The sequence below is a fragment of the Brassica napus genome, chromosome A8 (assembly GCF_020379485.1).
Source record: "Brassica napus cultivar Da-Ae chromosome A8, Da-Ae, whole genome shotgun sequence".
In the NCBI taxonomy this organism is placed as follows: Eukaryota; Viridiplantae; Streptophyta; class Magnoliopsida; order Brassicales; family Brassicaceae; genus Brassica; species Brassica napus.
Genome location: NC_063441.1, coordinates 16,263,766 through 16,277,747, shown reverse-complemented (window position 1 = coordinate 16,277,747; position 13,982 = coordinate 16,263,766). Strand labels below are relative to the sequence as shown.

At 38.5% G+C, this 13,982-nt stretch overlaps 2 protein-coding genes across 2 annotated transcripts in view; one reads left to right on the top strand and one right to left on the bottom strand.

Moving 5' to 3' along the window:
- Positions 1 to 13,982, top strand: part of LOC106361269 (U-box domain-containing protein 5) — a 44,308-nt gene that overhangs the window by 10,969 nt on the left and 19,357 nt on the right. The window lies entirely within an intron of this gene.
- On the bottom strand, positions 4,732 to 6,402 carry LOC106386105 (probable methyltransferase TCM_000336). The gene is given in 5 exon segments (XM_048738922.1): positions 4,732 to 5,058; positions 5,318 to 5,590; positions 5,658 to 5,738; positions 5,740 to 6,075; positions 6,160 to 6,402. Coding segments are annotated over 5 exon segments (1,083 nt in total). The 5' UTR covers positions 6,226 to 6,402.

The following is a 13,982-nucleotide window of genomic DNA, read 5'->3' as shown; positions in this document are numbered from 1 at the left end:
AAGAAAGGAGTCTTTGTCGTTAGCAGGAGCAGGGACCGGAGTGGTGGTGAGAACAATCTGCAGTGTTACTGCGTTTTGACTTCTAGCTGAAGGGAGGTTCCAGTGACCATCCCTGACTGCATCAGCAACAGTTGCAGAGATTGGAAGCCTTAGTGTCCTAGATGCAGTAGAGCCGAATAACAAATGTAGAGGCCCTAGTTCTGTCCAGAAATCAAATCAGAAGGAAGCGGTGGTACCATTACCAACAGAACACCGAAGAAACGTTGGTAATAGATGTTTAAGCTGTAACATACTCCTAACAGTCACAGAGAAACGCTGGGAGTCCCTAACCAGCCAAAAGTTTTTCCCATTGAACCTGTTGGACGAGAGCCAAGCCATCTAATGCAGTTAGCATGCTACATTATAAAATAATGTCTGTCGTCTAGCATAAGAGAGAAAATAGTCAAGCACTGGGCACCCCTCGTCTTCCTATAGATGTATATGAACGCTCCTCGGCTCGTAAAGCCTATTGTATTGTATATGGACATTTCTGGGCTCATAAATGTTATGGTGTCGAATCTAGTGTAATCATATCTATCTACTATACGTGAAGTAAGTTTTCAAAATGGAGCTCTCAGTTAAAGTGGTTAATATCGTTTATATCATTAATGAATAAAATGTATAAATAAATTAAAAAATAAAAACGAAATTTTAATTGATTTTGATTAGATAATTGATTAATATTAAGAATAGTAAGAATTATCCAAAATCTGAAAATATAATTTTAAAAAAGAGATAACTTCTGTATATATTGTATTGTTATCTGAAAAAGTCTTTAAGTAAAAAAGTTAAAAACATAAATTATATAACTAAATATTAATTAAATAAAATTATTAATTATATAATTAAAAATAGAATATTGAATTATCCAAAATCTAAAAATATAATTAAAAAAGATAATTTCTATATATATATTGTATTGTTATCTGAAAAAGTATTTTAAAAAATTAAAAACATATATAATTATATAATTAAATCAAACAATTTTTTTAATTATATAATTAAAAACTATTATTTGCGAAGTAAATTTTCGCAATGGAGCTCTCACGTTGAAAGTTAGAGTGGTTAATATCGTTTAATCCTTAATGAATAAAATGTATAAATAAATTAAAAAATAAAAACAAAATTTTAATTTATTTTGATTAGATAATTGATTAATATTAAGAATAGTAAGAATTATCCAAAATCTGAAAATATAATTTAAAAAAAGACATAACTTCTGTATATATTGTATTGTTATATGAAAAAGTCTTTAAGTAAAAAGTTAAAAACACAAATTCTATAACTAAATATTAATTAAAGAAAATTATTAATTTTATAATTAAAAATAGAATATTGAATTATCCAAAATCTAAAAGTTATAATTAAAAAAGATAAATTCTATATATATATTGTATTGTTATCTGAAAAAGTATTTTAGTAAAACGTTAAAAATATAAATTATATAATTAAATATTAATCAAATAATTTTTTTTTAATTATATAATTAAAAAATATAATATTGAATTATTTTAAGATTTATTTTAGTAATGAATCTATATCTATATATATAAAAATATGTTTGCCTCTCTCCTAATCTATCCACGTGGAAAGTCACTCTCTGACAGGTCGACAAGTGTCTCTGGGTTTTATTTCTTTGGCTGGACTTGAGTTTAACTTTGGGCTTATACTATGAACAATTGACAAGGCTTTTTACTCTTTAATATTATTGAATGTGTTAATTATTTCTTAATAGATAGTAGATAAAACAAAAAAAACACACATTACGATATGGACGTTATATTATCATCAAAGCAATCATTACCGTATGTACGTCATCCTCCGATAATAAAGTAGCAACGAATCTATGAGTTCAACAAATTTGCAATTACCTACTTCAGAATTTTAAGTATATAAACAGTCTACAATAGTGTGTTGAATATTATATTCATATGATTTAAAAGCCTTTACAAATTTTTTTTTTAAACATACACCAAAAACTTTATGAAAGTAAATATCCATTCAGGTTTTCAACCACTTCAAATACCACCAACGCAAAAAATTTAATCAAGTGCACGAAAACTATAATATATTTAAAACTAAAATAAATACATTAGTTAATAAAAAATCCTTTTGAAAAAATATTATGGATGCATACATAAATATTAAGAGAAATGTATAAAAGGAAATAAAAGTAACAATAACTTGAAGAACAAAATATATAAGACTGAGAATATTTATGATTTGTGGTTTAAGATATATTCAACTTATTGTCACAAAAACTTAATAAAAAAATACTTTGTTTTAAGAACATTAAAGATCACGTTGAAAATTTTAACATTTTAAGAAAAATTATGAATTAATAATATTAATATAAAATTATATCCAAAAAACTTACCACTAAATGCATAAACAAAAAAATAAACAAACCCTAAACCAAACGCTAAACCTTTCCTACTACCTAAATCCTAAATCCTACTTAACCCTAAACCCTACCTAAACCTAGACCTTAACCCTATCTAACCCTAAACCCTACATAAACTAACCCTAATCCCTAAACCGTTCCTACTACCTAAACCCTAAACCTATCTAACCGTAAACCTATTTAACCCTAAACCCTACCTAACCCTAAACCCTACCGAACTCTAAAACCCTACCTAAAACCTAACCCTAAACCCTCCCTAACCCTAAACCCTACCTACCCTAAACCCTACCTAACCCTAAACCCTACCTAATCCAAAACCCTACCTAACCCTAACCCTACATAACCCTAAACCCTACTAATTCTACCTAACTTAAACCCTACATAATCTAAAACCTTTCTAACCCTAAACCCTTTCTAGCCTTAAACCCTACCTAACCCTAAACCCTACTAACCCGAAACCCTACCTAACCCTAAACCCTACTAACCCTAAACCCTACCTAACCCTAAACCCTTTCTAACCCTAAACCCTACCTAACCCTAAACCCCTTCTAACCCTAAACCTGACCTAACCCTAAACCCTGCCTAACCCTAAACCCTACCTAACTCTAATCCCTTTCTAGCCCTAAATCTTACTAACCCTAAACCCTACTAACCCTAAACCTTTCTAACCCTAAACTCTGCTAACCCTAAACCCTAGCTAATTCTAAACCTTACCTAACCCTACATAACCCTAAACCCTACTAACTCTACACCCTACCTAACCTAAACCCTACCTAACCTAAACCCTATCTAACCCTAAAACCTTTCTAACCCTAAACCTTTTCTAACCCTAAACTCTACTAACCCTAAACCCTACCTAATTCTAAACTCTACCTAACCATAAACCCTATCTAACCCTAAACCCTACCTAACCCCATACCTACCTACTCTAAACCCTATCTACCCTAAATCCTACCTAGCCCTAAACCCTACCTAACCCTAAACCCTACTAACCCTAAACCCTACCTATTAAACCCTACCTAACCCTAAACCCTACCTACCCTAAACCCTACCTAACCCTAAATCCTACCTAACCTTAAAAACCCTACCTAACCGTAAACCCTTTCTAACCCTAAACCCTACCTAATCCTAAACTCTGCTAACCCTAAACCCTGCCTAAACTTAACCATAAATCTCATCTTAACCCTAAAACTCTACCAACCCTAAACACTAAAAAATAATTTCAAAACTTAAAGCTAAAAAACCTTAAACAGCTATGTAATTTGTTGTTGTGATATTCAAATAACAGATTACATAGCAGATTTTAGATCTTACATTCATTATTTTAATTGCCAAAATATTTTGAAAGTTGTATCTTATGAATAAAAAGATAAATTATATTTTAATAACGTTAAATTTTGTTAAAATAGAATGAAAAACTATTATCATAAATAAATAAAGAATTTTGATGAAATTTGAAAATCTTCGAATCAATAACAATTAATTAGTAATATTTAAAAAACCCTTAAACTATTATAGCAGTAGAATCTCAAAAAAAAAATTAAAGTTCTCAAACATTTATTTGCCAATAACCATCCTTAAATCTTTGCTCATTCAAAAAAATAATATTCTTTACATAAATTGGAAACAAGTTTGTTTTTTGACTAGAGACCCAAGTTTAAATTATACCACTAAAATATTTTAATTTAATTGTTCAGAAATAACAAGTTAATGTTTTTAAAACAATAACCATCCTTAAATCTTTGCTCATTCAAAAAAAAATATTCTTTACATAAATTGGAGACAAGTTTTGTTTTTTGACTAGAGATCCAAGTTTAAATTATACTACTAAAATATTTTAATATTTAATTGTTCAGAAATATATATATATATTTATATATTCGAGAGTAGACAATGCATTGATGATACTAAATTGATCGCAAGAATTATTTTTGGAAAACACAATATAACTAGTATAGTATACAAATAATTTTTTTTTAAATTTATAAAAATGTTTAAGCCTGTATCGCGGGCAGAACACCTAGTAGTTTCATAATGATAGAGAATTAGGTTTTAAGTTTTGAATGAAAAGTTTTTAGCAAAAAAAAGTTTCTAACAGAAAAGTAGTTGCAGTTTGATTGATTCTATGTCTATGCATGGAAAATGATACATCAAGTGGAAATGAACAATGATAGATTTCATTGAATTTGCTTCATCTGTTTTCTTGATAGTTGATACTCTAGTTTTATAATCATATATTTTTAATATTTGCCACACATATCTATATATGTTTTATTTCATTGTTTCCTTCAAAAGACAACAACAAATGTGATGGGTCGTATGTCTTCCTTAGCCAACTCCTCGTCAAACATTCTACCATAAGTATCAAACAGCTTGTCCAAAATCTCTTCTCCGAAGTGTGGAGCAAGCATTGACTCTTGGACCGCTCTTATCGTCTTTGCAGCCAGCTCACCGGAACTCATGCCATCCTCGTTGTCTTTCTTTTCCACTTCCATTATCTCTAACTTTTCTAATTCGAAAGACCCTTCTTTGTTCACTTCACCTTCTATCTCAGCAGCACTCGCAGCGTAAAAGTGCGTCTCGTAAGAATCGAGCTTCTCCTCTTCAGTTTCTCCCTACAGTACATGGTTTCTAAATCAAAATTTTTAAAATTTCGCACATATTCATAAAATATTTTAAATTTTGGTCAAAACATACAAATTTTGTGATTATCTATTTGCCATAAATTTAAACCATTAAGAATTTAAGTACAATTAATTTTTTGTAGTTAAAATTAATTGTTAGTTGATAAAACTGTATTAAAATACAGATGTGTGTTTTTTTTTTTTTTTTTGAAACTGAGCAGATGTGTGTTTTTTTGAAATAATTTTTCACCTGTCCGACAAGATCTGCTATGGCTCTTGCCAGAATTTCCCAGGTGAAAGACATTCCTCTATCAACATGATCAGGACCTTCTCTTCCGAGTATTATGAGCACCATTCTGCCTGCAGCAACCACCTCTTTTGATCGAGACCGGAGAAACATGGAGAAGTCTTCCTTGAACTGGCTGTAGTATGCTTTGGAAACAGCTTCAGGGCTTGAGGAGCAGATGTTAATACAACCTTTGTTTATGGACTTGCCTTGATGGTCAAACAAAGCTGGAGGAACCTGCAATGAAAAAGAAACAATGTATATACATATCTCAGCTACCATTTTTATAGATAACTCTGTTCACCTTGGAAAGCCAGTGTAAGCTGAAAGAGGAATAGATGAAGTGGATGGTATTTTCAGGGAATAGCCGTCCATAGAATGATATATCCAGGATAAGCTGCAATGAAAATTGCAGGGCAAACATCATTCTTGGTATCTCTCTTGAGCTCCATGTGAAAGTCAGGCAAGGTCTTGAATATAGAGTTGAAGTCATGTTGAGGGAGATCATTAAGGAAGATGCTGAATTCCGGCAAGGGCTGTTTTGGTATCTCACGGTGGTGAGCAATTTCTACGGTTTTGATTATGTCTCTAATGGTGGAAAGAGTGTTTGGTCCTGAAGAACATCCTAGGTCAGCTATTCCTAAACTCTTGGGTCTCGTCTCTTTGTAGAGTTGTTGCACTGTCTCTAGTGTTATGTGCTTTGCATTATCAGAGGATTTTTTCTGCAAATATCAAAACAACAAAAAGGGTAATTACAAGTCAAGATTATATATGAAGCAAGTGAAGATAATTGAAATATCAAGAACCTGGACGGAAGAGTTTCTGGCATAGCTTGTCATGCGAAACTTTCTTTCTAGTTCCCTCTTCTCCATCACAATGACAAAAAGAACACGAAAACAATTTTCTTGGATGAGGGAGTAATCTTTTTGTTAGAATTTGTCGTCTTTTAATGGAGTAATCTTTGGCATGTCACATCAATATTCCAGTACCCATACTTCTTGTTTTGCGAGGATATTGTGTGGATTTCATAAGACTTTTTTTTTTTGCTAACAAAATAAAAAGGATTTCATAAGACCGATACATATTATTAATAGATGGAAAAGCTTTTGTGGTTGAAAGTAGAGATGGGAATTTGAGTTAATACATGCAGGTCCGCTTCCTAGAGCATGATTATTCCCAAAGCTTTTGTGGTTGAAAATAGAGATGGGAATTTGAGTTAGAGCATCTCTAATGTAAAACTCTATTTTTTCCTCTAAAATAGAGTTAAAGTGAAAATGGAGTAAAATTGTTCCAACCCTACTCCATTTTATGGAGTGATGAACAAAAAAAAATAAACTACTTTATTTATGGAGTAAATTTTATTATGGAATAAGATATGTAGTTGGGTTGGAGCATTCCTTACTCCATATCTATTTTTACTCCATTTTAGAGGAAAAAATGAAGTTGGGATGTAGATGCCCTTAATACAGGCATGTCCGCTTCGTTGCGAGCCGGAAAGCGTACCGGCAGGTTAAAGTGGGTTTAAGGTTTCTTAAACTTTTTTTTTTGTTTTTTTGTCTGAAAAAAATTAAAATTAAAAGGAATGCGATTGACACGTGTCAATAGAGCCCATAAACAATACGTGAAACCAACATAAGTCGATCATTATTTGATCACTTTTGTTACCGGTTTTTTACTGATTTGTAGGACCTACCATTATTTTTTTGTAAAACCCCCTTTAAAAACCGTCTTAGATCCACCGCTTTCATCATCTGTTTGGAGTTTGGTGAGAAAGGACTCTCCCAGGCACTATTCCCAAAGTAAGAGAGACGACTTTAGACAACGGTTGAAAGCAGGACAGTGACTACTCGTATCTTTGCTCAAACGGGAAAGTTCTCATCGGTTTCTTCATGGCTCTTTGATGAAAACCCTACTTCTTTACCTCAAGTAGCATCCTCCACGAAGCTCATCTTTTCAAACCTCATGCCTCAACAAGTTTTACTCCACAGATCTACGGCTTTCTTTTGCATCTAGCATCTAATACACTCAAGAAACGTCAAGCTGGTATCTAACATCCCCACTTCCGTGCAGAACAAGACTTCCGTCTCACCAGATTACTGAAAAGTAAAGATGGCAAGAAGATTGACATGGGATGAGAAAGGCAAAAACCAACTGGTAGAGAAAGATGAACCTCTTATCAAACGAATCAAGGCGCCCTACGTTGATAACTCTGCTCTCATCAAAGATAATGCGCTCACACTGATTGGAAGAACCACTAACCCTCAGGAACAGAGAATTTGGGCTCTTATCCCTGCCCTCCCACGCAAATGGCAACTACAAGGGAGAGTATCAGGCTCAGATCTGGGAAATGGCTGCTTCCAATTCAGATTTGAAAGAGAAGAAGATCTAAAGCGAGTTCTGGAAAACAGACCCTACCACTTTGCGTACTGGATGGTCATACTCCAACGATGGGAACCAGTCATCTCAGCGACTTTCCCCTCGCAGATCCCGTTCTGGATCCGAATAAAAGGACTACCCCTCCACTTCTGGCATGAAGATATGCTGCGCGACATAGGGAAGGATCTGGGAACACTCATGAATCATGAGCTCACAAAAACCTTGGCGAGAATCCAGGTTCTAGTCGATGGACTTAAACCATTGGTTAAAAAATCCATCGTCGAGTTTGACTCTGGAGAGGAAAGCTTAATTCATCTGGAATACGAGCGCCTAGAGAACCACTGCTCCCTCTGCAATGCCCTCTCCCATCTCAAGAAAGATTGTCCTAGCTTCACAGGAGATAACCAAGCTACAACTCAGCACCAGGAAACAAAGGTGAGAGAGATGAGCGAGAGAGATCTTTCTAATGCCAGACCCCTCCTCTACAGCAACATGGAACAAGATCACACCTCATTGCATCGTGAGGGAGAAAAGCAGGGGACTACGACCAGAGAAACCAGAAGCCCTAGGCCTTTCAAAGATAGAGTTGACAGACATGGCAATAGCTTTGGTACTAGAGTCGCTACAAAACAAACAAGAGTTCCACCTCCCACAAAAAACATGATGTCCAAAAGCGATATAGCAGAAACTTGGAGGAAAGATTCTAACCTCAAAGAACCGGAACCCGTGATCTACTCATCTCCTTCCTACACAACAAGAAGAGAACCAGCTGCAATAAGAGAACACTACAAGCGGGCCCCTTTCCCACAAAGGGAACTCAAAGAATGGAGAGTAAAACCTACGACAGTAACGGTCCCTGAAGCACAAAAAGATAGCTCAAATCATTTGGAGCGTCGTGACTCCAGAACCGAACCTCTACAACTCCAATACCACCAAAGCTCAGAGGGACAACAAACTGAAGAGGAAATTCAAAAGGACCTTCACGAAGCAACTATGCTGTACCTGAGCTGCTCAGACCCCACAGAGGCAGCAGCCAGAAGGCAGAGAGTAAAGTTTGGAGATGATAGAGGCCAGGTAGAAGAGACCACAGCTGCACTGCTAAAAGCCCAAGGCCGCCGAGAGAACTACCTAGCGCCTGAAGAAACAAGACATAACCATGTCACTATTAGATCAAAAGAGCAAGTCTTGGAGGATCTTAATGCAGTTACACTCCAATACCTTAGCTGTTCAGATCCTACTGAAGCTGCAGCTAGGAGACAACGGGTCCTTAACAGTGAGGCGTCAGGCTTAGTGGAAAAGACAGCAGCTTCAATCCTAGCTTCGGAAACAACCCCGAGACGCCCGCTTTCACCTTGGGAGCAAGGCATCAAGTCAATAAGCCCACCGGGAGAGGGGTCTCTTATGGGACTACGTCAAGACCAAATCTTCACCCCCATCCCAAGAGAAGAAGAAGATCTAGGCTTTGACCCACCTTATAGTGTTGAACCTGCCCAAATTAACACTCTCCGGGTGCAAGAAGTCAGAGAACACCCTGCACGCATTAGATCAATTATTGTTAGCCCCCCTGAGACGACGGAAACATCTCCTCTGCAACAACAGTTAATCCCTGAGCTGCAGGAGGAAGAAACTCTTAATGACTTCCAAAACAAAGTAAGGGAAAGAACGGTGCGACATCATAAAGCAAGATCACCACGAAGCGGAACTAATGTCCTGCGAGGAGCCAGCACAAAGAAAAGAAGATTATCACAAATTCTTCACTCACCAGGAGCTAACAAAAAACAAAAGAATGATGTACCAAACAAAGGACGTACTCGCGGGGAAGCTTCAAAGTCGGGTAACAAGGCATCAGAGAACCCAAAGAACCCACCTATCCAACTAATTCCAGCTATGTCGAAGAAGAAAATGGATTTTCGGGTTCCCCCTCCCCAGGCTCCTTAGTCGTTCTGAGCTGGAACTGTTGTGGGTTGGGGAACCCCATAACAGTCCAGCGTCTGAAGGAGCTTCGGAAAAGGAAGTCTCCTGACATAGTGTTCCTAATGGAAACAAAGAACTCAGAAGAGATGATTAGGAAGGAACTCCCCTGGCTGAAAGAGGAAAATAACTGCATAGTTCCCCCCCATAGCCCCGGCGGTGGTGGTCTGATTCTCAGTTGGAAAAAAGACATTGATCTTACTGTCCTTTCTACGACAGACAACTTCATTGAAACGAGAATCAGTTCCAAAGGAAAGAGCTTCCTGACTACCTTTCTTTACGGAGAACCTGATCACACAAAACGTAATGCAGTCTGGAACGAGCTAACTACTCTACATGCTAACCTAAAGGAACCTTGGTTCTTAACAGGGGATTTCAATGAACTGCAAGATAATAGTGAGAAAAAAGGAGGACCAGAGAGAGCAGAAGGCACCTTTGGAGCCTTCAGAACATTCCTATCTGAAAATGACCTGTTTGATCTCAAACATTCTGGTAACCCTTTCTCTTGGAGGGGTAAAAGAGGTGCACACCTTGTTAGATGTCGCCTCGACAGAGCTATGAGCAACCCAGAATGGATGGAGCTCTTCCCCTCCTGCCGCTGTCAATATCTTAAATTCGAGGGATCTGATCACCGCCCTATCCTCTCCTACCTGGATACAACAAGAAAGAAAGGCCATAACTTATTCCGCTATGACAGACGCCTAAAAGATCAAAAAGAGATTAAAGAATTGGTAGCGGAGATCTGGCAAAACTGTACTTACCTTGGAGTAGAGGCTAGACTCGTCTTAGTCCGCAGAGCAATTTGTAAATGGTGCAAGCTGTTCCAGGAAAATAGCAAACAAACCATTGAGAATCTACGAGTAGAGCTTGATGATCAGATGACTAAGGACGACCCAGATGAGGACAGGATCCAAGATATCAATAAACTCATCCTAAAAGCTTATAATTCAGAAGAAGCATACTGGAAACAGAGAAGTCGACTTCTTTGGCTAACTCTAGGAGACTCAAACTCTGGCTATTTCCATGCAGTGACAAAGACGCGAAAGGCAAGAAACAGGCTAACGGTTTTGGAGAATAAGGATGGCATACCTGTCTATGAAGAAGACCAAATCTCAGCGTTAGTCTGTTCCTACTATGACAACCTCTTCACTGCAAATCAAAGAGGAGAAATTTCTTCAACGATCTCCCAAGCGCTCAAGCCCTGTGTAACTCAGGAATGGAACGAGCTGCTTACCAGAGACCCATCACCGGCTGAAATAAAAGAAGCACTCTTTGCAATCCACGCAGATAAGGCTCCCGGGCCTGACGGGTTCTCAGCAAGTTTCTTCCACTCAAATTGGGAGACCATCGGCCAATCGATCATCACTGAGATCCAAGAGTTCTTCTCCACGGGCGTATTGTCACCAACATTGAATGTGACTCATGTTAGGCTGATCCCTAAGACATTAGGAGCGAAAAGAGTGGATGAATACCGACCTATAGCTTTGTGCAATGTGTACTATAAAGTCATCTCTAAGCTCCTATCCTTGCGCCTGAAACCCATACTTTGCTCCATAATCTCAGAGAACCAATCCGCTTTTATTCCTGGAAGGGCAATAACAGATTATGTTCTAATTACGCATGAGGTACTGCAATTTCTCAAGACTTCACAAGCTAAAAAACAGTGTGCAATGGCAGTCAAGATGGATATGTCAAAGGCCTACGACAGAGTGGAATGGGAGTTCATAGCTCAAGTAATGAAACGCCTAGGTTTTCATGAAAAATGGATCAATTGGATCATGCAGTGTATCACATCGGTTTCCTACTCCTATCTGATAAATGATTCAGTCTATGGTCTGGTCAAACCTCACCGTGGAATCAGGCAAGGAGATCCGATCTCGCCGTACTTGTTCATCCTATGCGGAGAGGTCCTCTCAGGCCTTTGCAGAAAAGCGGAGTTAGAAGGATCAATGCGGGGAGTTCGAGTTGCTAGAGGCTGCCCCCGAGTCAATCATCTACTTTTTGCTGACGATACAATGATTTTCTGCAACTCAACTTCAGAAAGCTGCCTAGCCTTACTACGGATACTGCGAGATTATGAAAGTGTATCAGGTCAAAAGGTTAATATTGCCAAATCTGCAATCAACTTCTCATCAAAAACACCCCCTGAGGTAAAACAAGCAGCAAAAGACTTATTGGGGATCCAAAAGGAGGGTGGGATGGGTAAATATCTAGGCCTACCAGAGCATTTCGGAAGAAAAAAGAAGGATTTATTTACCTCGATAGTTGATAGAATCCGACAGAGAGCTGCGAACTGGTCAACACGCTTCCTCTCGAGAGCAGGCAAGCTCACCATGCTCAAAGCGGTCCTTACAGCTATCCCAACCTATGCAATGTCTTGCTTCATACTACCCCAGAGCCTCTGCAACAGAATCCAATCATCATTAACGCGTTTCTGGTGGGACAAATCTCCTGACAAGAAGAACATGTGCTGGGTAGCATGGGGAAAACTTACACGACCAAAAAAGGCAGGAGGTCTTGGGTTGCGAGATATCCAACGGTTTAATCAAGCGTTACTTGCAAAAGTAGCTTGGAGAATATTAACATCACCACACTGCCTTCTAGCTAGAGTACTCACCGGGAAGTATTGCCATAAGAAAAGCTTCCTGGATGTACAGACCCCAGCAGTTTGCTCGCATGGATGGAGGAGCATTTTGCACGGTAGAGACCTACTCCAAGAACACCTAGGAAGAGCAATTGGCAATGGTCAGAACACTAGACTCTGGAAGGATCCGTGGATCTCACTCCAAGCCCCATTAAAGCCCTATGGACCAGTACAAGAGGCGGGACTGGACCTCAGAGTTTCTGATCTACTAACGGATGACCTTCAGTGGAACAAGGATAAGATCGATAAGTTCTTACCAGACTTTACAAAGCAGATCCAGTGTCTTAAGCCAAGCAAGGAAGGTGCAGAGGATATTTACGTGTGGCTCCCCCTTGAGTCTGGTGTCTACTCCACTAAGTCGGGTTACAACTCTAAAACCCAGCTCAATGCACACACACACCTGCAACAGAGAACCTCAAATCCTCCTCCTAACCTGGAATTCGACTGGCTGAAAGATGTGTGGTCAATCAAAACAGCGCCAAAACTTAAGCTTTTCTTATGGTCGATTATACAGGGAGCTTTACCTCTAGGATCAGAACTCCAACGTCGAGGTATGATCAATGCTGCTGCTTGCCCCCGCTGTAAGAAAGAGGAATCAGCTACCCATATATTCTTCCAGTGCCCCTTTGCCAAAGAAGTATGGCGCCACATTCCTCTCAACTCATCAGTTCACCTAGCTGATGCAGAGACTTTTGAATCCTATATGGGGCAATTCCGAAGCGCCCTCTGTCTCCCTCCTACAGGCATCAGATCACCAGTGCTCCCGTGGATCTGCTGGTCACTATGGACGGCAAGAAACAAGCTGATTTTCGATGATAAAACGGCTCAACCACTCGAAATAGCGACAAAAGGGCTTGCAGCTGCACTTGAATGGGACCTAGCTCAGAGCACCGATCAATTGAAGAGAAACCAAGTATTCCCCCAAGCTCCAAGCCGACGACAAATACCAGGAATCCAATCATACCCCTCTTGCTTCGTAGACGCAGCGTGGGATGCCTCCTCCAACCGAGCAGGTATCGCTTGGCATTTCACCAACGATCTAGGGACCAACTCTCCTCCAGGATCCCAGATCATAGACAATGTGGCTTCCCCCCTCATGGCGGAATCGCTGGCGCTCAGACAAGGAATCAAAGAAGCCCTAAGTCTAGGGAAGAAGTCAGTTTCGTTTCACTCCGATTGCGCAACGCTCATCAGAGCAATCTCAACCCAAAGTCAGATCAAGGAGATCTATGGTGTTCTTCAGGATATCAAGCATCTCTCAGCAAACTTTGATCGCATCCAATTTCTGCATATCTCCCGTTCCCAGAACAGAGAGGCAGACTATCTAGCTAAAGTGGCCCTTAAGGCCCATCCGTTTCCTTCTTGCTTTGTTATGGGCTAGCCTTTGGGTCTAAACCTTCATTTGTTTCAGTTTTTAAGTTCTAATATATTCAGTTGTTCAAAAAAAAAAGATCCACCGCTTTCTATCGGTCGACTGATTTAAATATTCCCGAGGTGAGGATAAATTTGGCAGATGCAGGTTGATCAAATTTGAGTTGTGCGTGCATACCGGTTAATCCGCATATAATATAAAGCTGTTAAACTTTTTTTTTTACCTTTTGCAGAAAATCTTTGCAATATCTTAACTTCCGGTTACAT